Source organism: Microsporum canis, genomic scaffold (genome assembly GCF_000151145.1).
Source record: "Microsporum canis CBS 113480 supercont1.1 genomic scaffold, whole genome shotgun sequence".
Classification (NCBI taxonomy): Eukaryota; Fungi; Ascomycota; class Eurotiomycetes; order Onygenales; family Arthrodermataceae; genus Microsporum; species Microsporum canis.
Window position 1 is genome coordinate 3426601 of NW_003299169.1, and position 22230 is coordinate 3448830.

At 48.0% G+C, this 22230-nt stretch overlaps 10 protein-coding genes across 10 annotated transcripts; 5 read left to right on the forward strand and 5 right to left on the reverse strand.

Moving 5' to 3' along the window:
- Positions 1–487: 487 nt before the first annotated feature.
- Positions 488–1833, reverse strand: MCYG_01258 (uncharacterized protein; the record flags this gene model as incomplete). Its single annotated transcript, XM_002851109.1, has 5 exons — positions 488–628; positions 684–1074; positions 1147–1400; positions 1475–1685; positions 1712–1833. 5 exons carry the CDS (start codon positions 1831–1833, stop codon positions 488–490), a joined length of 1119 nt encoding a protein of 372 aa, XP_002851155.1.
- Positions 1765–2571, forward strand: MCYG_01259 (conserved hypothetical protein; the record flags this gene model as incomplete). Its single annotated transcript, XM_002851108.1, has 1 exon — positions 1765–2571. One exon carries the CDS (start codon positions 1765–1767, stop codon positions 2569–2571), a length of 807 nt encoding a protein of 268 aa, XP_002851154.1.
- Positions 2572–3081: 510 nt separating this feature from the next.
- On the forward strand, positions 3082–4986 carry MCYG_01260 (chitinase; the record flags this gene model as incomplete). Its single annotated transcript, XM_002851110.1, has 3 exons — positions 3082–4272; positions 4306–4540; positions 4628–4986. The coding sequence occupies 3 exons, from the start codon at positions 3082–3084 to the stop codon at positions 4984–4986; spliced, it is 1785 nt and encodes a 594-aa protein (XP_002851156.1).
- Positions 4987–5901: 915 nt separating this feature from the next.
- On the forward strand, positions 5902–7692 carry MCYG_01261 (polyamine transporter TPO5; the record flags this gene model as incomplete). Its single annotated transcript, XM_002851111.1, has 3 exons — positions 5902–6038; positions 6113–6673; positions 6741–7692. The coding sequence occupies 3 exons, from the start codon at positions 5902–5904 to the stop codon at positions 7690–7692; spliced, it is 1650 nt and encodes a 549-aa protein (XP_002851157.1).
- A 1721-nt stretch (positions 7693–9413) lies between these two features.
- On the forward strand, positions 9414–10858 carry MCYG_01262 (conserved hypothetical protein; the record flags this gene model as incomplete). Its single annotated transcript, XM_002851112.1, has 6 exons — positions 9414–9590; positions 9657–9739; positions 9795–9939; positions 9998–10033; positions 10088–10694; positions 10818–10858. The coding sequence occupies 6 exons, from the start codon at positions 9414–9416 to the stop codon at positions 10856–10858; spliced, it is 1089 nt and encodes a 362-aa protein (XP_002851158.1).
- A 169-nt stretch (positions 10859–11027) lies between these two features.
- On the reverse strand, positions 11028–12058 carry MCYG_01263 (PEP phosphonomutase; the record flags this gene model as incomplete). Its single annotated transcript, XM_002851113.1, has 2 exons — positions 11028–11837; positions 12041–12058. The coding sequence occupies 2 exons, from the start codon at positions 12056–12058 to the stop codon at positions 11028–11030; spliced, it is 828 nt and encodes a 275-aa protein (XP_002851159.1).
- A 2015-nt stretch (positions 12059–14073) lies between these two features.
- MCYG_01264 (uncharacterized protein) lies at positions 14074–14456 on the reverse strand (the record flags this gene model as incomplete). Its single annotated transcript, XM_002851114.1, has 2 exons — positions 14074–14360; positions 14438–14456. The coding sequence occupies 2 exons, from the start codon at positions 14454–14456 to the stop codon at positions 14074–14076; spliced, it is 306 nt and encodes a 101-aa protein (XP_002851160.1).
- A 1053-nt stretch (positions 14457–15509) lies between these two features.
- Positions 15510–16603, reverse strand: MCYG_01265 (dihydrodipicolinate synthase; the record flags this gene model as incomplete). The annotated part of the gene is made up of 1 exon (XM_002851115.1): positions 15510–16603. The coding sequence occupies one exon, from the start codon at positions 16548–16550 to the stop codon at positions 15510–15512; it is 1041 nt and encodes a 346-aa protein (XP_002851161.1).
- A 2125-nt stretch (positions 16604–18728) lies between these two features.
- Positions 18729–19279, reverse strand: MCYG_01266 (BRT1; the record flags this gene model as incomplete). The annotated part of the gene is made up of 3 exons (XM_002851116.1): positions 18729–18803; positions 18867–19019; positions 19121–19279. 3 exons carry the CDS (start codon positions 19277–19279, stop codon positions 18729–18731), a joined length of 387 nt encoding a protein of 128 aa, XP_002851162.1.
- Positions 19280–19971: 692 nt separating this feature from the next.
- MCYG_01267 (conserved hypothetical protein) lies at positions 19972–21646 on the forward strand (the record flags this gene model as incomplete). Its single annotated transcript, XM_002851117.1, has 4 exons — positions 19972–20151; positions 20267–20398; positions 20548–21578; positions 21613–21646. 4 exons carry the CDS (start codon positions 19972–19974, stop codon positions 21644–21646), a joined length of 1377 nt encoding a protein of 458 aa, XP_002851163.1.
- Between the last annotated feature and the right edge of the window lie 584 nt (positions 21647–22230).

Consider the following 22230-nt stretch of genomic DNA (forward strand, 5'->3'; position numbering starts at 1 on the left):
CATGCTCTTTTTCTTACATGTTTTTTATATGCATGTGCTTCCGCTCTCCTCCGAAGTGCTACTATACCTGGATGAAAGCAAGCAGCCAAGATTGTTATACTCGGGACTCTCATGCAGTTAGCGAATGTTCGACGTAAAACAACCTCCCTTCTATAAACGATATCATTAATACCAGGGATGGCTAATCCCTCCTTAGATGTATGACTTACCAACTAGGTGTTGTACAGAGAGTAGCTGTGAGTCCGCTAATGCATGTAGCAAGGTATATAGGCGAATTTAAATTAATAACTTAACAACTAATATTGATTGTATCTTGCGTAATATATACATGGTTAACACCCAGAGCCCAGTCCAACGGCTGGGCTGAACTTAACCCTTTCATCGCCACATATTTAGTTAACCAGAGTATCAAAAGCGTGATAAATAACCGTAACAAGGGTCTCTATCTATAGGGAAGGCATATACATGTATGGGAAAAGGACTAGGGTTAGGCTCCGGACAGATTCCAAACAGGACGTCCGTACCCTCCATGTCCGTTCAAAGATATTGCTACCACACAATATGATATCTCTTCTACAAGAGTGCGGTTACTGAGGCCGTTAACCCGGCGCCAGCAATAGCCCATGAGCTGACGGCGTTGTTTAATTTAGGGGTTGCTGTTGGTGGGATCATGTTTGTTGCGCCGGCTCCCCCCCTGGAGTTGCAGTCTGCTTCCCTGTAGAGCCGGTGCCGGAGGGGGTGGGATGCGCTTCAGCGTAGCATCCGCCATAGATAATGGTCTCGTTCAGCCAAACCCAGCCCCCAGGAATCGAAAGCATCGCGTTGTACCAGCGGAGTGGGCACATTTCAGCGAGAGAGAAGGCCGCAGAGCTATGCGATGACCACCACACGGAGGCCACGCTGCCGTAGGATGAAAGGGCACGCAGCAAAGACGCGGGTCCAGCGGTGCTGAGGCCACACCAGGCGGAGGACTCAGGGAAAGGACACTCCATCCCAGGTTGGATGGCCGAGACGCAGTCCTTGATCAGTTCACTGCCGTGCGAGTGAATGGCCGTCAACAGAGCACCCGTCGGCCTGGGTACATCAAAGAACTTGGTGAGATTGTGCGTCAGACACTGCCAGGAATCGATAGTAACCGTCGGTCACTGGCTGGGCAGGATCGTGGTGATGTCGTCGAATGCCCTAGTGGCGGTTGCGGTGGAGGCCGCCAGGAGGAGAAGGTTCACTGTCTTCATTGCCTTTTCTGAAGTCGATGAATGAAACAATATATATACACAGTATTCTTGGGTAGGGTAGGCGGCCGTTTTGGTTGGTGTATGATCAAAGGTGAAGAATATATACATATATATATATATATATATATTGGCAACACTCGATGGCATAGATAAAACCGGGGATAACTACTCCTAGATGAGAAAAGTCGAACGGTGAAGGTGGATGCATCTAAGATACATGATCAAGGATGATTATAAGCCAGGGGGGGGTATAATTTAGCAACGGAGTATGCCTGTAAAGAGTGCCCACCCGTTCCCGCCCCCAGTTGAATTAATGTATGTAATACATAATAAGGGGAGAGAAGAGCGTAACATGCAGTTTGATATAGGCCGTTGTCAATGTGTTGTAGTATATAAGATGACCTGTTCGTCTTGGCGCCAAGTCGGGGACGTTTCTTTTTATTCTCCAGCCTCGACGTCAACTTCTACTCCGTCACTGTATTATGCCAATTCTTCTTCCACTGTTTTCGCCCTCACTCTCTATATCAACATGCCTACACTTAGCGAGGTCAGTTACTCGCGCCAGGACTGCATCGCAGCATTCCGTGACTACTTCCATTTCCTTACCACAATGTATCTCGCAGAAGATGCTATCCTTGAGCCGCCAGAAGGGGGCTGGCCGTCAGTCACCAATGAAGCCATGCGCGCTGTGGGCAAGAACGAGGAAGTTGCTTCGCTGCTCCGCTATCTGCCTTACGTAGCTACCACTAGTGCGGGCGAATCCGCAGCTCAAGTTATGCCGTACCTCTACTTTGCTGATTGGCCGGAGGACTGTGCTCAGATCAACTCTGGTCGATTGACGGGCGAAGCCGCGAGGGAAACATCTGAGTCGTATCTTGATGCAGAGAGGGTGCCCCCTCACGTCGTCAGTCTCACGAGTGGTGGGCGGCATAATACTGCCATCCTCCTTGATACCAAGCTCGGCATTATACTCTGGCCCGAATGCCCTGTGGAGATACGGTGTCACGCCTTCCGGGATGAAATCCAGGATGATGCATATGACTACGCGCCTGAAAATGAAGCGGATTGGCGTGGTGGTGGTAGCTGGGCAATTACAGACTTCTTCGAGGTTCTTAAAAACGAGTTTCGCCAGCTATATTTCGTTCCGCTTAATTCGCGTACTCTATATGATACCTATATCCAGCTCATTGGCGACTTAAAAGATATAATTCCGATGCTACAGGAGATGTATCGAAAGCATGGCTGGCCTAATATGGAGCTTTACAATAAGCGGAAGTGTCTGGCAGCGGTGCTGGCGGTGTTGGAGGACAAATATCCCGATTACGCAGATAGGTAACCATTGACGAGTGGGCAATCGACATGGAGCCACGCGATGCATGAGTTAGCCTGTATTTACGTACTCGCCAGGTTTACATGCCGTTATTTGAATTCTCACATTTAATTAAACCCTGTCTATAATCATATGTCTTCTAAGGCTTCTCAAATTACAGTCGTTGACTACCAGCGATATTCACGCTGCTGTCTAAAATGACGCTTGGATTTTCCCCATTGAGGTATGTCTAGTCATCCCTGGGACCTGCATCGGGGCATTGGCATACTACTGGGATCAAAGATACAGAGGCCTACGACTAGAGGCAATTTAAGAATCCTACATCGTATATACCCTATATGCTAAGAATGTGAACCGGATACCCCTTAAAAATCGTGGATACCAAGGGGAACGCTCTTCTTGGTGAGTATGTACATACATACATACATATATATAGTCCTGTTAACCTCATCCCTTTGGTTATCTACCTCTTCCTGATTATTACTATCTTATATGCGCATCATCTCGATGCTCAATATGAGATCGGTCACAGCTGCCCTTTTATGGGCATCCAGTCTGGCGCACGCTGCCATCAACCTCGACGGCTCCCACGCCACGAAACCCTTAAGTAAGGACGATCCTTCGCCAATTGGTGACCCTACTACCTATTATCCTGACCAGCATGACTGTCCGCTACCATGTGTCGATTATGCAAATACCCATAGCTGGATCCCATATTTCTCCGTGGCCCGTTTACACCGTTGCCATGAGCCGATGCTACTACAATTTTCTATCACGCAGCCCCTGGATGACTCAGCCTCGACTATACTCATACGTAGCTGCAATGCGGGTAATGCTTCGTCACCAGCCATTTTACGTGCTGCGAAGCCCGTTCCGAACCCTAAGCACTCAAAGGATTTATTCCAGAGGAGCCTCGAAACTGCACCAGCCTGTATTACTACTGGTACTGAAGTTCCGGAGAAGCTGCAACTAGCTGTCGGCAATGGTACTGAACAAGATAACAGTGGTGAACGATACGGTGGTCACATTGGCGGCCTACTCGATAATATGGAGAAGTTTTTCAGTGCTAAAGACAACTGTGATGAGAATGTCTTATTTTCCTACCACAATAAGACAGTTGTGAGTGTCTATATTGGTTCTGGCCTAGGCAAAGCTACTGCACAATCAGCGCTTAAAGCTTTAGCTAGCCGCCTACGGAATGGTGATACTGTTTCTAATGTGGTCGTCCAGCTCTGCGGTAGGGGCCGCCAGCCTGAGCGAGTTTTTGGCATCTCCATTGACACCACAGGTAATCTTGCAGCGGTCCAGAAGGCTGCCTTGGAGTGGAGTAAAGGCAAATGTGTATTAGATCTGGAGTCTGTAGGAGAACTTACAGGCGCTAAAGTGATGGATATTGTTGGCACTATCGGTAACACGACTACCGTCTCTCATAGAGATACTCACAAAAGCCGTCGACTTCTAAGAACTATCCACAACTTACTGCACAGAAGCTTCCTGGGCAAGCGTGATGCCCATCGGCAGATTCAGGTCATGCCCGGTGACAGCTGCAGTTCCCTTGCTATACGATGCAAGATCTCGAGTTACGACTTTTTACAATATAATCCTAAGCCAAATTTATGCTCGACAGGTCTTCAGGTCGGGAGTTATGTCTGGTGCTCGGCCGGTGACCAACATGAACCCCCAAAACCCCCCGCACTACAGGCTCGGGCAGATGGCACCTGCGTAACACATCTTATCTAGAACGGAGATACCTGCGATGCCATAGCCAGGAAAAATAGTACGGAAATTAAGAAGATTTCGGGACCACCTTCAGCTTTCCAGCGGATAGGTTATTATGAGGCTTATGGGCTTAAATGTGACTGTTTATGGCTTAAGGCGAAAGATGCTAATACCAACAGCTCCTATACCCATATCCACTGGGGTTTTGCTGGTATTGAACCTGATACCTGGAAGCCAGTCATTATGGAAGGCAAGAGTTTAAGGCTCTAAAGGGTGTTAAACGTATTGTCTCATTTGGTGGTTGGCCAACTAATCCGATATCTTCCCCACAATGAAAATTCAGGAGCTGCCCGTAATTGGAAGGGCGCTTGCTTCTTTGGCCCAGTCCGAGAACTGTCAAACAGTGAATTCGCGGTCAAGGTCAAGGCTGCGAGAATCACGTCAACAGTAGCTAACAATGCGATGACGCGGACCTACGCGCTCGTCACCGTCACTTCGCGGCCCGAGTTTCTCTTTGACAGCTGGGAACAGTCGGCTAATCCACCGTTTAATGATGGGTTAAACGATAACCCCTGCTGGCCCTCGGGTATCGCTGCCGCAGACCCCGGATTTGCCCTCTTGACGTACGATCCCTATTATAACGGCCAGCTTCCACCATACAACTATAGGATACCGTATGTCAAGGGCTCAAACGGATCTTAAGATGCTTATTAGTGTAGGGCAGCCGAGCTTTAGGTGGGGGATGATTGTTACCAGAGATATTGCATTAGGTCAATGAAGGGTATATTGGACACCAGGGTACCAAAAGACGAAGGTAGTTACAACACTGGGGAGAAGAGAAAAAGGAAAACAGCCCTAGAGTAGGCATAATTATCCCCCGACGATGTTTATCACTGTATCGCCTTCCATATAGTATGCGTAACTATCATAAATGTTTTGATATACAGTTCTAGGCTAAAGTATTTTGTTTTTGGATCATCACCACATTATCAAGGCCACACATTCTTATCTTAAAATAAGTCTACTAAATATAGGAATTATTGCTTAAAATTTGATAGAATGGGCAGAGAAATATTGACCAACGAGTGGTGATGTACATTACATGACCGTCGTTTGGCCGTCACTGAGTCTTTCATCATACCATTGACGACAGATATAGAGGCTGTTAACGGCAGCGGGTATCCAATCCAGGCAGATACTGACCACCCCAGGGTCATGTGTGAAATTATTACTAGAGAACAATGTCAGTTTCACTGTCTTCTAGGTCGATGGCTTAGGGTCTACCTTACTGTGAAGGCTCTTTCGAGCATCCACGGTGTCTATTGTGAGGTGTTAGCCAGAAAGCAGTTTTCATAATGCACACTGTTTACCAGAACTTATAAGGTATTGCCGTCGACCTATACATGTAGTTAATATAAAGCTGTAGACGTAGTCGACGTTGTTACACTCATGAGGCTCTCCGCATCGGCCAAGTCTTCATATTAATCTTTTTACCGAATCCCGGCAAGACACGAGCTTTTCGGCTCGTCTTCTTCTCCTGATGCACCTCTTGCCTGGTGCTTGCTCTATGGAAGCCTCACTCCGCTAACCAGCATACTTGAACCGGCTCCCAGGAGAATGGCGAGAGCACCAGAGGACGATGACGGGAGGACACAGAGGGCGTCTGAGGACGCAAATGCTAACGCTGCGTTAGCGAAGATGGGATACAAGAGCGAACTACCTCGAAATCTGGGCATGATGAGTGTTCTCGGCCTGTATGTTCAGTCATATTTATCTACTTATTATATGTGAATCTCTGGCTAACTAACTAGTTTGCCCGTTTCAATAGATCCTTTGCTATCATGGCTGCTCCCTTTGGGCTGAGCACCACGCTATATATCACTCTTACCGATGGACAGTCGGTCACTATAATCTGGGGCTGGGTGCTCGTCACCTTGATATCCATCGCTATCGCAGCGTCACTCGCGGAGATATGTTCTGTATATCCAACCGCAGGAGGAGTATACTACTGGAGTGCGATGCTGTCAACGCGGGAGTGGGCGCCATTGATGTCATTTATCGACGGGTGGCTGACGCTCGTGGGAAACTGGACCGTAACCTTGAGCATAAACTTCTCTGGAGGCCAGTTGATCCTGAGTGCGATTTCGCTCTGGAAGGAAGACTTTGTCCCAAATCAGTGGCAGACCATCTTGATGTTCTGGGCGGTTATGCTGGTCTGCGCGTTGGTAAACATATTTGGATCGCGATACCTAGATCTCATCAATAAAATATGCATATTTTGGACAGCGTCTAGCGTGCTTATTATCATGATCACCTTGCTTTCGCTTGCTGATCAGAGAAGAAGCGGGAAATTTGTTTTTACGCACTACGATGCGTCTGCTAGTGGATGGTACGCATAACGCCCTCTGGTCGACGTTTAAATATTTCTTTACTATGCAAATACTGACCACGTCTAGGCCTACGGGATGGGCGTTCTTTGTTGGCTTGCTCCAGCCTGCTTATACCCTGACTGGATACGGGATGGTTGCAGCCATGTGCGAAGAAACACAGAATCCTCACCGAGAGGTCCCCAAGGCAATTGTTCTCTCAGTCGTCGCCGCCGGAGTAACTGGTCTCGTATACCTGATCACTCTTCTTTTCGTCCTACCAGAGGTAAAGATGCTCCTCTCGGTCGCCAACGGCCAACCGATCGGCCTTTTATTCAAGACAGTCACTGGCTCAGCAGCTGGTGGCTTCGGAATGCTCTTTTTGATCATGGGTATCCAGATATTTGCCGGAATCGGCGCTCTCACTGCCGCCAGTCGCTGCACCTATGCATTCGCTCGTGATGGTGCTATCCCAGGATCTCGGATATGGAAAAGGGTAAGTAGTCGATTCGGCGTCCCCTTGTGGGGGATCGTTCTCTCGACTTCGGTAGACTGTCTTTTAGGATTGATCTACTTTGGCTCCGCTGCGGCTTTCAACTCCTTTACCGGTGTGGCTACAATCTGCCTGTCAACCTCCTACGGTCTACCGATCTTGATATCCCTCGTTCGCCGTCGCAAGATGTTTAAGAATGCGCCTTTTTCCCTGGGTAAGTTTGGATATGTGATTAATGTGACAACAGTCTGTTGGATATGTTTCTCTACCTTCCTTTTCTGTTTGCCGGTGTCTTTGCCAGTCACGCCGTCGAGCATGAATTATGCAAGTGTTGTGTTTGCCGGATTCGCCACCATCAGCGTGGTTTGGTATTTTGTCAGGGCGCGCAAAGCATTCACAGGTCCCCCAATGTCCATGGATGATGCTAGAAAAGGCGAGGCTGGTGTGTTGTCCGGTACAACAGTGCCTCACATAGAGGATGGAGTCATATCTTTGGATATTAAATCGAAGCCGGAAGAACAGCATGTCGAACATGGAATCAAGATATAATAATGCAAGATGATAAGATGATCACTGGATATCTACCCCCCCGTCCTTGTGTCTGGTACATACGAACATAGGAAGTGGAAAACAGAGCTTCCCGTCCGCTCAGCTGTACTTAAGCCACTTGCCGGTCGGTTAGTAGTTGGGTGGGTGACCACCAGCGAATCCCGACTTTCGTATGTCTTTTTTTGGTCTTTACATATTGTTAGGTCTTGACTTCTCATACCAAGTTGGGCTGCCGCAGGATTTGTAGAGACGATAAGTTTAACATCTATACTACACCAGATACTATGATTACGGCGAGTTAAAGAGGACGAAGGCCTCGACGTCCAATTCATTGTCATATTTACCATCATAAGGAACTTACACCTCCATTCTTTGATTTAGGAGTGTGTTTTGGTAGGTATGGCGGCCTTACATACGCTGCTTAATGATTTCAAAACGGGCCACCACGAAAGCACGACGGATTGAGGATTCCAAGAGTAAAAGATTCTAGAGATCACTCTTCCTATCTCGTGGTCGAAGCAATAATATATATGGGTTTAATGCCCGCAACACAACCTGAAATATAGCAGCGGCTTCCATCACGCTTATAATGAGCAGATTCAATTTCAGGCTCTACATCATCGCCATGAGCTAGTATTCCAGCAGTTAGGTATTGGAATATGAGGGTAGAGTAAGGACACTCACCTACTCTTCTTTAATAACACCATCAAATCATGCTAGATCGAACGGAGCATCTGAGTTCTGAAATACCCTATCTTGAACGTACTTGGATGCCTTGTCCGGAGCTATTGCAGAAGAAGCAAGTAAAGATAACGTCGTCCCATCTCATCTATATGTATTTTCACTCTCCTCTTTGACCATTGTCATGCAAGAAGGGATATAAGTGATGACCCCTTATCCTCAAAAGGGCAGTTGGACTGAGAATAAAAATCCCAATACGAGCAGCGATTCTCTTTCGACGCATATGTGACCAAAGTTCCACTAAAGAGCGAGTCGAACTTGCATATATGCATGCAGGGGCTTGGATACGTATCATTGTAGGTCAAAGGATTGGGCTCTTCTCATGGCCAAACTTGGACATCAGATCACTGTATTCACACGGAATATACAGAGAGAAAAAGAAGACCGACGAGTTGCCCCTTAGAGGCTATAAACCCACGACCTGACCTCGTACAAACTGACCTCCGTGCTTTAGTTATCGACTGGCCTCAGGTGCGTTCGGGCCTCGGGACAGAATGATTCTAGCGACTGGGGGGTAAAGCCCTTGGTGGACTGCCGAAAGATCGGGCCAGAACTCGGGGAGCTCCAGCGATGATGGCATCCTGCAGACAACACTGGGTTCAGCATCTTGGTCAACAGGGAACTTGATGAACAAAGGACGAATCATCCACTGGTTCATTCGAGCCCTATGTGGTTGAACCAGCTTACATACATAGTATATGTCGATACACGTCTTAATCGTCACCCCCAGCGCAAGCTGATGTGTTTCTGCGGGAAAAAAAAAGAAAAATAAAACGCAGTTGGGCTCCGCTTGGCCGGGCATATAACTATGTCCTAGGAGTCATTGGGGTCTCTGGATAGGAAGCCGGATAGGTCGTGGGGATAGTCTGTGGACCGGCATTACCGAATGTACCGAACGGTTGTCGTATTTAACGGCTCTCTCTCCCTCCTATAAGCTCCTCCTTTGCTCTATCGTTTATCGTCGAAGAGAAGCCCGTTCTATGTCGTCTATTGGCAGGAGGATTTCTCAGGTACTCGGACTCATGGAATCAAGCCCAAAGCCCTCAGACGAGCTTCCCTGGGATCCTGACCATACCAGCTTCCCTACCCGCAAAAATCTCCCTGATATCCCAGGAGCTCCCAAAGACGCTGCTTGGGTATGGGGTAAGGATGATAATGTGAGCTGGACTTATATTCTCTTTTCAAGCTTTTGCGTTCTTCTGGACTAATGGGCCTGATCATAGATCGGGAGGTTGAATCTACTCACTCCAGCCCGGGTCAAGGCAGCAGCCGCTGAAATCAAAACCGGAGAAGTCATCCCTCTGGAGTGAGTCTCTTATTTCCTATGCCCTAAGGAAAGAGGTCTAACATTCAGGGAATAGGTTGCCGTTTAACGTCCCAGAGACTCCAGGCTTTGCCCGGGAGAAGTTCGTGCATACTATTAAGACTATCGTGGACGGTATTGCCTACGATGATTTATATGAGCTGAATACCCAGTTTGGGACGCAATGGGATGGATTCAGACATGTAAGTACTAACCGCTGTTATACGACCATTCATTCTAACTCTAGATCTTTACCAACAGTTTGCTCATTTGGCCTCCGCCAGTTTCTACAACGGTGTAAGTAGCCCTTACAACGCCATACTTGGTTATACTCTAATCTTTTGAAAACAGACAAAAGGAGAAGATATAGTTGGTCCAAATGCAAACCATAAATGCAGCATTCACCACTGGGCAGAGCACGGTATCGCAGGCCGCGCGGTTCTACTAGACTACCGATCATACGCAAAAGCCAACGGGGTCGACTATGACCCCTATACTCCACATGCAATCACTTACGAGGATCTCCGCAAATGCGGAAAGGCCCAAGGCATCGATATCCGACCAAAGGCGCAGGGTGGAGATATAAAAGTCGGTGATATCTTGTTGATTCGGTCAGGATGGGTGGAAAGCTATCACGAGCGAACTCCCGAAGAGCGTACGGAGCTGGCTCTCCGACCACACATTGCCGGAGCCGATGATGGACAAAAGTACGCTGGTGTTGCACAGGAAGATGCGATGCTTGACTGGCTGCATGACTGCTACTTCGCTGCTGTAGCTGGCGATGCCCCGGCCTTTGAGCGCTGGCCAACCCCTGTATCATATTATCTGCATGAATACATTCTTGCCTTGTGGGGGATGCCACTTGGCGAAATGTGGGATCTCGAGCGACTGGCGAAGAAATGCCATGAGACTGGCCGCTGGTTCTTCTTCTTGACCAGCGCCCCCTCCAACGTTCCAGGTGAGTTACACGTCCAGCGTCTTACTTTTCCTGCTTTATTTACGGGCAAGAGATGTCATGCATCACAATATTGCACGAAGGGGCTATTTTCCGTTGGCTAACCAATTCCTGTAATACGTGTAGGTGGAGTGAGTACTCGCGCAAATACTACCGCTATTTTCTAGTTATCCATTCTCTGTCACCACAAGTGTATAAACACCTACGGAGAAATACAGTAAACCATGTTATCAATTTTTTTGTTGCAATATTACTCCTACTGTGGATTCTTCAAACGTATCACATTCATATATACTCCGTATATATGTCCGTAACATTTTAAAAATATAGCAGTGTTCAGGCCAAAACCTTCTCCACAGCAACACGGTATGCATCCATTGCAATATCACCCAGCTCCTTTCCCAAACTGATCCTCCTCACTCCCATGTCTGTCAATTCCTTGACGGTCAGGAAACCAGGCCCTGTTTTCAGTCTCGCATTCCACAATCCATCAAATGCATCAACACACATCTTCCCTTCCTCCCTCGTTACCCCACGCCCGTGGTTGCCACCCCAGACAAAAACACAAAAGGCACCAGCTTCCATAAACGCTTTCCCCCTTGCAATGGCTTCTTCTATTGTCCCACCGTGCCCCAAAACATCCGTTCGCGCATTGATGACGAAGTCGGGAACACCCAGCTCAGTTGCCTTGGCCATGACCCTTTTAATGCGATCCACTGCTTGAGGTAAAGGCATGCACTTTCCTGTTTCATTGTCTTCATCCTCAAGGTTGCATCCTACCACGCCAGCGTCGATGAGTGATGTGATGGTTTCTTCAAGCCTGTCTCCCCATCCGTCTCTCATGTCGATTGAGAGTGGGATAGGATCTTTGCTTTCTCTGGTGGATATGTGGCGGTTAATTACACCAACGATATCCTTGGCTGCCATCGCGAGCATTTCTGGCTCGAGTTCTTCGTCGGGTTTCCCGTGTACGGCCGCCACGGCAAAACTGCTGGTTGCCAAAGCCTTTGCTGAATGTTCACCCTTGCTTCCCTTGTGGCTAAGGACGATGTCTGCGGTCCGACCATCATAGACATTGCAAAGGACTAAAGGATCGCCTTTCTTATGAAGACTGCGAAGGAAGAGCGCACGATCGTTCTGAGACATCTCTACCGTTTGATCTTGCGTTGTAGAAGAAAGGGAATGTGTGTTGCTTTCCTTTTGAAGCTGTCTCTTAAAAGTACGAGTAAAGAAATCTTTGTAACATTCGAAAAAACATCCTCTACCATCGAAGGACTATGGGGTTATTTATGCTCATAGCAGCTTCAGCGAACTTCATGGTTGGATACGGGTGGACACCAACCCCATACTGTCGTCTTCAAGGGCATCAGTGTCTGATTTGATATATCTCCAGCAACATGTCAACAACGGGTGACTCACTCCGTATCCACATCGCCGGAATACGGCATCTCTCGTTCTCTATTCCTCTCTCTCGCCCATCTTTTCTTCTCGTGTTTCTTGCTCTCTTCCCTGCGGGAAATCAACGTTGACGTGGCTGAAGCAGAAAAGTGGAACGCGAAGAGGACGCGATATCACGTGATACAGGGATCTTTAATTGGTTTTTTTGCTGGTGGTGATCATCTTCTACCATCAATGAGAAATTCTGCCCTCGAATCTTCAAACATCCAACTTCATACTGCTTCATCCTCATCGAGATATGTTTTAGTATTCCACTGCGGAACCCTGCCCCAGCTAGTTTGCGAGGCAAATATTAGAGTGCAAAAACGGAGAAGCATAGGATACATGCTGCCTCAACAATGAAGAGATAGCGCCATCCTTTCAGCTTTAAGCGGGGAGCCTGGAATACTCCGAATGCAAGCAAGCTGGAAAGGGCATTTGCATGCTAGATGCGTTATAAAGCGAGCTCTCCTCGTCGATAAATTGTAAGTGGCAGTGGAGAGGAGAGCTAAGGCTAAAACAGAACATGCATATCAACGGGACACGAGCGGGACCACATGATAGTTAGCCTAGGGTTACTGGTGAAAGTACCAAACTACCTAGAGCGCATCTTACTCATGTCGAGGCCGTGGGTCTGCGCGTTTCTGATATCCCCTTTATCCAATGCATCGAAAAGATCTACCGGTTAGTCCCTGGTGGTGGCAAAGGGCAGTAAGTATGTGCAGCAAACCTACACATTACCGCGGATATGGGCAGGAGCCGAACATCCCGTGTAGAACAAAGTACTCGCCCTGCTACATGGCCGACGGTTTTAGCCACTGCATCATCATCGGCAGCTTGTCCTTCGCCATCCTTGGCTGGAGTCTCACAGCTTTCTTCAGGGAGGAGGTGGCTGGCCGGCTCAATAATACCTTTACCCGGGATGAACATCAGGGAGCATAGGCTTGTTATTACCAGACGCTGGTGACTGTCTTGTCTATCTCACGTAGACAAAATACTATATTGTGGCTTGAAGTGGAAGCCAGTTGAGAATATTTAATCAAGTATGGGAGAAAAGGCCAATAAAGAGGCTTGACACCATGTTGCCTCTGCAGGTTTGCGAGGAGACACAGCTGATATTTCAGTCATGCCGTGATCCATGGTTCATTGCCTGTTGCACATCAATTCCGCAGGGCTTTGTAGGCAAGATATCATTTACTGTGTAGAGATATCTTGCCTATGACCTTTTTTTGTTGGTTATTCATATACCATCCCCGAAGGCTGTTTGGAGAGGTTATATGTATAGCACAGACGGTCTTTTCCAGATAGGATATCATCAACCACAGAATGAGCCTCTTAGTTCTTGGTAATGATTAAATCTATCAAGTTAAAAGTGTCAGCCGTAGAATAATATTCATTCTTTGTACAAGTTGAATAGTTGAAGATCAGAGCAGTTTTTAGAATTAAGATAGGTCGGATATATTTTTATCTCGTTTTCTGTCACCCGAACTCAAGGGGGTAGCACAGTGATTTAAAACCAGCCTGATCCTACATTCTGTCCCGAATACCTGTCTTTATCCATGGTATGCTGTGAAGGAAAACTTGTCCCTACACTCAAACCTTGACGGAGAATGTACCTAGAGGGTTCTAGGCCAGGTACAATTGCCCATAAGCCAGTGGGATGTTTACCTTGAGCAAATGCAAGTCTTGACTGCATGCTTTATCAAGCCTGTGATAGCCCCATCTGCCAGCCTCTATATATGTCCATCATGGGGCTGATAATGCATGAGGTATCCTTTTTCATATTGACAAGGTCGCACTTGATACCAGCCACCCTCCGCTTCTCAGCGTGTTATTTGCCCTCCTGACACAAGATGTTTAACTCAACCAACATGATCAGCAGCTGTGGCTGAGCATTCCATGTATATTAGAGGTAGCAGCGGCTTGGTAGGCAGTGGTCACGGAACTAGAACGCCCTCAAGAGCATTGCTGTGTTCACAGTTGCAGTATATGACGTTATTCGTGGTATCAGCTGTGCTATCTTCATGGCTAGAACGAAGATCTGGAGATATAAAAAAAGCAAGGTATGAAGTGATGAGCCATTGAGTGCAGCAAGGTCGTCACCGGCGGAAGATCCTGCAGCTACCATAGATAATACGAGAGCCGATGTTGAGTTATCTTGGGTGTACACAGCAACTAGAGAAGGGCGCTCCATGCATAACGGCGGCAGGACAAGGGTCTTCCAGACCCAACCTATAGAATGGGTTAGTTATATAGGTACCTTGATAAGACGAGACAGGATATGGATGTAGGGGGTATAACATATGTACCTATTATATATGCAGCCATCGAGCTCCGCCGCAGATGTTTGTGCAGACTGCATCTCTCCTCCCTCCGTGTCCGGGTTTCCTAGCATCTCATGCTCCCTTAGGGCTTATGAAGGTAGAGGTACATATCCCATCCCCGGTCCATATCCATGTCGACTTTGTCCATGACCCTCAGCTCACCATCACCCACTCTCTCTTCTCCCTACGTGTGATCCCGCTGCGTCCCTCCCGTTCGATGGGGACTCGTGGCCCTGCACCTAGTATTAAAAGGGCATGTCCGAGATGTGCGTAGGGACATACATATAACTAGGCCTGCTGCAGGTCTTTGATGTCCGAATCATGTACGGAGATACTCCGGGTAGACAGACAGACAGACTCATGCAGGATACAGCAATGCATCTTCAGTCTCTCTCCCTCTCTCTCTCTCTGCCTCTGACTCCTCAGGCTGATAATCTGGTCGGGTTTCATATTCGTGTTTGCTGCATCCTCGCCAAAGCCTGACGACCTCCTTCGCTTCTCCATGTCTTTTCAGCTCGCCCGCTTAGCCCCTGAGCTCTTCTTCTCCTTCCAACCACCTTTTCTCTTCTCTCCCCCCTTTTTCGCCCTCTTCTTCACTATCTTCTCGTCTATTTTTTTCTACCCCCACAGAACGCGGGACAGTGCCATAACTGCGGGTTTCCCAGTAAACCTTGTTGGATTGAGTTTTGGGTGGCTTTCTACTATGTAGTTGCATAGTACATCGTTTAAAAAACTTATAAGGCGGATGGACTTATGAAGTACAGCGGCTGAGCATAAGAAGTGCTAACAGCGTAGCGTGGGGGAAGTCTTACTACATAGTATGTGACAGAAAGTCGGATAAAAAAGGAGGTCTATTATTATTACTCCATAGAAGCCAGGAAGAAGAACCGGACACCAGACATCGACCAGAAGAACCAGGAAGTTGGAAAAAAAGGGGGTAGGGATGAGAAAGATGCAGGAGGGAAAGAAAGAGCCCAGAATAACGAGAGAAAGAGAAGTACAAGAAGAAAGGATCATTAGTGTATAGATGTCGACCAGGACAAGGGCATAGGTACCACTACAACGCCTTCTCAAAGTCAACTAGTTCCTTGAATTGCATCGTATACGAGTCCCGGGCTTCTATTGATGGCCGTGGAAGTGGCCTCCTTGCATACCCTCCATATCCAAAGTGCGACTGCATGGCTGACTTTATACCGACCACACCGCTCTTGATGGCAGCCCAGTCGCCTCTAGACAGAACATCCTGCACCTCACGGGCCTCTTCCATCTTGCCCTCTGCGTACAGGCTCAAAAGCAGCATGCATGTCTTGGGAGCCAGGTTTGCGATGCCTCCGATAATTCCGGACCCCCCACCGATCAGGGTCTGGAGCGTAAAGTCGCCAGAACCTCCAAAGCAGAGGAATGCGCTGCTGCTAGCCTTGCCATTGCCATTGCTGATACTTGCCAGTTTCGTCCCCTGGTGCGCTGCTCGCTGAGCTGTAACAACCCGGTTGAGCTTTCCGGTGTTTCCACATGTGAACTTGCATCCCACGATGTTGGGATGCTTGCTCAGGGCGGTGATGGTGTCTGAATCCAGGTCAAGCCCTGAAGCGGCAACGGGATAGTTGTATATCACGATCGGGACGGGTGAAGCGTCAGCTACATCTGTGAAGAATTGCATAATCGTATCCGCAGCGAACAAGCCCCGGTAATACGAGGGAGCGAGTACAAGGGCAAAGTCTCCCCCGCTTGCATACGCATCACAACATAGCTGAATGGTTTCGCGCGTCGACTGCGCACTGCAGCCAACCATTAGTGGCATGCTAGCGTAGCCCGCGTTGTCTAGAGCCTGTCGGGTATGTTCTGTGACCAAGTTGCGCTCCTCGGAGGACAGATGTATGGCCTCTCCGTTGGAGCCGTGGACGGTGATGCCCGTCACGCCAGCCTGAGCCAGCCTTACAGCGTGATCCGAAGTGATAGAGAGGTCAACATCTTCTGTGTCGGGATCAAAGAAGCAAATTGTTGGGACATAAAAGCCGGGAACCAGGGTACGGATCCCTTTAGTGACCGGCTGCAGGCTACTCCGGTCCATGACGTTGTCGTTATGCATCGGAGGCATTGCTGATAGGGGTGAAGGGGACGAAGCAGAAGATTGAGTTGACGGCATTCAAATTCGACACGCGGTGCAAGTTATATATATATATATGGATAAGCTGACGAGAGCCTAAAGAAAAAAAAAAAGAGATGAGGCCTTATGAGGTATCAAAGGAATCGGGGCGTTAACCGGTAATATATCTGTCGTTATCAAAAAAATAAATAATAAAAAAAAAGGAGCAGGAGCAATGCAATCGTAAGTATTTGAGTGAAGGAGCATATGGAAACGATGAAAGCAAAAAAATAAGGAAAAAAGAACAAGATATTCCCCTGGCTATATATGCCTCCACTCTGTGCATGGCAAACCCTGGGAGCCAAAAAAAAAAAAGGGTTCAAAGTGATATGATTGAAGGGCCAACGCAACGGAGTAGCAGAGGGAGGGCGCATCGGCTTTCGCGTAGACTTTGCGGAGAGCTGCCGGGCCCTTAACAATGTCACAACGAATTGTTATGCCCAACCATCAGACCCGAAAACGAGGGCCCAGAGCTAAAAGAAAAGGGAGAAGTTTGAAGCGAATCACAAGGTCAAAAGATCGGTGAAAGGATAGTGTGGAAGGCCATGCTTGTCAAGACCAACGTTAGCTCACGATCCGGCTGATTGGCATGGGTTGTACTTTTTTTTTTTTGGTCATTATACATATTATAGTCACTCCATTATACGGAGAGTGCCGTGGGATGGGCGCGGCTTGTGGATACTTCCAGTCAATCTCTGGTCATATCAATCTCCCTCCTTTCCGTCTCTATGAAATGGTTTCTCGGAGATGGTGAGATGTTGTGGGAGTTGTTGATATTGTTTGCCTCCTTTGAGACCTCTTCCTACGGAGCTTCGAGTTGTTAGCTTTTGCAAAGCAAGCCCAGGGAGGAAGAAAAAAAAAATAAAGGGAGGAAGAAGAAGAAGAAAAAGCAAACGGTGACACTGTGGAGAAAACCCTCAGGTCAGATCAACGAAGGAATGATAAAGGGATCAAGAGAGGGAGGCGAAAGTCGATATCCAATTCGTTGAACCAAACGAGGAAGAAATGAGCAAAAACTCTCAAAAAAAAAGAAAGATACAATGCAAACGGCTATTTTCAGTTCACCTCTTGTCTTTTCTTTTCTTTTTTTTTTTTGCTGTCTTTTCTTTTTTTATATAATCCGTCCCTTTGAAGGGTGAGAAACCCCCATGCTATGATAGCATCGGTATCCATATACAGGGCCTATATCTGGTTGCTGTGTGATTGTTCCATGCCATGACAAACAACGGCCCCATCCACTATCTATATCTGGATCTTTTTCTCCCGTATCGTTACTCTTCTTGGTGCTTGCTGGAGAAACTGGTTAGCTAATATATATTTAGTAGATAAGAAGGCGAATATTTAAGTCTTCAAGAAGGATTCTCCGGGATTAAGCCCCAGATTTGGACAACGCTGCATCCAACCCATGGATGTGGGATGGGATGGTATGGGAGGACTCTAACGATGATCAGGGATGGGGCTCTCGGGGAATTGCTGCTGTTCGTTTTTTTTTTTTTTTATCTTTAAGAGGGTCATCAAGACCTGCATGGATCGTGGATGTTGGTTGAAATTAGCGTTGGGTGATCCGTATATCGTACTTTTTTTAAAACGCTTCACTCTTTATAAGCTGAGTAGTTGGATGAGATAGAGGGGCCTTGCAGGGGGAAGAGGATTAGATCATGGCAATCCTGCTTGTGGCCGCTTTGCCAGGGCCTGACTTCGTGTGTTTTAAGGCAGCTGAACAGATGAACGGGCCCGCCTGGAGGCGACTATTCGTGGGAAGCCGAATTTGTCTTTGACCGCCCAGCTGGAGGTAGAATTGGTGGCTGAGGGACAACCCTCGTTGACGTCAAGAATATGTCTAGAATAAGGTGAGAGAAGAAGAATTTGATTTCTTTTTCCTTTCGTCTCTTTTCTTTCCTTTTTCTTCATTTTTTGCCTCCTCTTAATTCTTCCTCCCCCTTACTTTTCGCTATTTTCCACGTGGAAGTTAGTGAGATATTTGCTTCTGTTCCAGTTCATGTCTGACAAGCAGGACAACGCACGCTTAATTTTCCTTTTGATTGTAGGCTAGCTAGATACATTTGTACTTTTCCCCCGTTATCTTCCTTCAGGGGGAGAATGGAACAAGGAGCGAAGATAATGGGCTATTTAGATATAAGCTGAACACTCAATCTCGACATCCGTGTTTCGTGGAAGGGTCTTGACCGCAACACAAGTTCGGACCTATTCCAAGAGGGGTCAGTGTCCAATAATAGTTGTGATATATATAGAGAGAAAGCAAGTTACCGGCTTGGGTTCAAAGTTAAGGTACTGTGCGTAGACCTCATTGACGGCTGCAAAGTCATCCATGTTGGTGAGGAAGACGTTGACCTTGAGCAGCTTCTCCAGGCTCGACCCTGCAGCCTCCAGCACTGCACTGATGTTGCGGAAGATCTGGGCCTTTGATACACCAATTATCATGTCGTGTCAGTCCAGGCTTTACTCTTTTCCCTTGACGTATCATTGGAAGAAACTGGCCCTTTGACAACGAGCAAACATACAGTGCGATCCTTGACGGTCCCTTCGACCAACTCGCGGGTAGCTGGATCGGTGCCAACCTGGCCGGAGCAGTACACGATGCCGTTGTGGACGATGGCTTGCGAGAACACTGGCAACGGCGCGGGGGCCTTGTCTGTAAGTACGGCTTGTTTGGCAGACATTATTGTATCTTCTTTCGTCTCTTCTTCTCGTTATCTTGTTAGTTCTGTCGGGAGAGAAGAAAGCCACACAGCGTGGGGGGGGGATAGTCGAAGGGTCAACTTTGATAGACGAGTTAGTCAGCTGCGCATCTTCCTTCCCCTCGTACTCTAGCAGTTTACCCAAGGTTGTTTTTTTGAAAAAAAAGAAAAGAAAAGAGAAAAAAGTTGATTATATCCGGTCGTCCTGCAGTAGTTGGTCTTTGGGCTGCCTCTTTGTTTTCCTACATGGATTGTGGTTGGAGAAGGGGGAGGAGGATGAAGGAGAGAAATATCCGGTTTGTCTCTCCGTTTGCTTCAACATGAGGAGTTCGTTTCATCCTGGCAACAGACAGCATCCTCATCTTCCCCACCAAGTACGATAGACACCGAGTTAACGTATCCAACAAGCAAACGCTTGTAAACACCAGCCAGTTTAGCCTCTTGAGATATCTCTTTGCTTTTTCCGGTTGACGCTGGCCACGGAGGAGGGTCCGCTGCCGTTGGACACCACGCCAGCCCAAGCATATTGATAGCGGGCAGACATCTATCCACACATCTGTACACACATCATCCGCCGGACAGATATCTTAAGAAGACCCCCAAGGCCACGTCAGGGTCCAGAGAGAAGAGAGAGAGCAGAGACGGAGAAAGACAAGGAAACGAAACTGCCTGCGATGACGTCGAACGCTGAGGCTGCCGAACTAAAGGCCCTGTATGTCGGTCGTATGCTGCAAGATATCGATGGCCCCAAACCAGTCATCGACCGTGAGGTGGCACGCCGTAACTGCCAGGTTATGCTTGATACTGTCGCTGCCTTGGAGGTGGACTTTAGGGCGCACGTAAAGACGCATAAGGTACCGTTACATCTCCCCCACCCCCCCGTCTATCATATATACATGAGTATATGCGGAATATATGTATATATCGGCGTGGTGGGGGCGGTTTCTTGATGGCTGACATTGCTGCTAGACAACGGAACTCACTCGCTTCCAAGTTGGAGAAAAGTCGGACACGGTACGGCTGGTGGCATCCACGCTGCTAGAGGCAGAGCAGCTGATTCCCTTTCTGAAAGAATGCCAAACAAAAGGGCGGAAAGTAGACGTATGTTCTGTCCTCCATACCCCCCTCCACCGCCCTTGGAGCAAGGCGTAAGGAATTCTCAAGTGACATGGTTGACGTGCGAAATATAGCTGATCTACGGTCTTCCCATTCAACCGTCATGCTTCCCTCGTCTTGCTGAGTTGGGTAAGACCCTCGGCCATGGGGCGGTGACATGCCTGGTGGACAGCATTGAGATCATCCCCTATCTGTCTCGCTACCATGCTCTCTGTGGCAAGAGACTAGGCGTCTTCGTCAAGATGGACACTGGCTATGGTCGCGCTGGCGTAGCTTACAATAGTCCACAGTTCGATGCCATCGTCAGCGAACTCTACACCGTGGAGGGAAAGGAGCCACACCTCTTCACCCTCCGCGGGTTCTACTCCCATATGGGGCATAGTTATAGCTCCGACCACCCGTCAGATGCAATGGACTACCTTCGCACGGAAATTGAAGGCTGCAAGCTCGCGGCGGACCGTGCCTCAGCCATACCGCCACCGATCCCGTTCGACGGGGAAACCAACTATTCCCAACGCCGCTTCATTCTCTCCGTCGGCGCAACGCCCAGTGCCACCGCAGCACAGAATCTGACGGAATCCCAGACCCTCAGCCTTCCCGGAGCAGATAAGACCAAGGCACTGATTGATCAGACCAAACAGAGATATGACGTCGAGCTGCACGCGGGTGCATACGTGACGTTGGACATGCAGCAGTTAGCCGCCCGTGCGCGGCCGTACAGCTCACATCTATCATTTGATGACCTGGCGCTTACCGTCCTTGCGGAAGTTGGCTCTTTGTACATGCACCGTGAACACCCGGAGGCGCTTGTTGCATGTGGTTTGCTGGCCGTCGGGCGCGAGCCGTGCCGTAGCTACTCTGGCTGGGGTGTAGTTACACCCTGGCGGGAGCAGGCAGCAACGGATGAAGAAGTCGGCTTTTATGATCCAGACGGAAACAGAACGGGATGGGTTCTGGATCGTATAAGCCAGGAGCACGGCATTTTGCGCTGGCACGGGTCGCGAGAGAATATGCGACCCTTGCGAATTGGTGAGAAACTGCGAATTTGGCCGAATCACTGTTGCATCTGCTGTGCAGGGTTCAGTCATTTGCTTGTTGTTGATTCGACCGCTCAGGGAAGTGAGAAGGATCGTATCGTTGATGTTTGGCAGAGCTGGAGAGGGTGGTAGGTAATGCATATACTATGTATGGATAGGTAGGCTATGCCGTATACAAACAATCAGAGGTGCATGACATCCCGCGAATTGTGTGGTTAGATGTGGCGACGGTAAGGTGCGTCAAGGCTGCAAGAGCAATATAAGATTAGCTATCAATATATGTTCTTTTTTTCCCTTTTTTTTCGAATAAAGACAAATATAAGAAGACTACCTGCTGTGACTCGTTACACATGATTGACTCCGTTATTGTCGTCATATCTTCTTCGGCCAACCGTTGACGATCATGGGAAGAAGCAGAAGATCAAGGGCATTAAAAAAAAGTGTAACTCCCATCGTTCAAGACATCAATGCTAACTATGCTGTGCTGCGCTGCGCTGAGTAAGAAAAGACTGGAAGCAAACCGGGTAGAAATCAGGATCAGAATACAACAAAAGCAAATCAGCGCCAGCGGGAGAGAAGTAGCAACCAAAGGGGGTTAAGGGTAGGGGTAGGGGGGATGGAAAAAAAAAGATAAAAGGAACAAATCATATCTCGTTATGCAACTTGGGAGCTCTTCATCAAAACGAGAAGTTAGTAGTATAGCAACAGAAATTACAAATCAATGCATGAAGATGATTGGAAAAAAGGAGGAGAGCATAAAATCATCATTCATATCTCGAG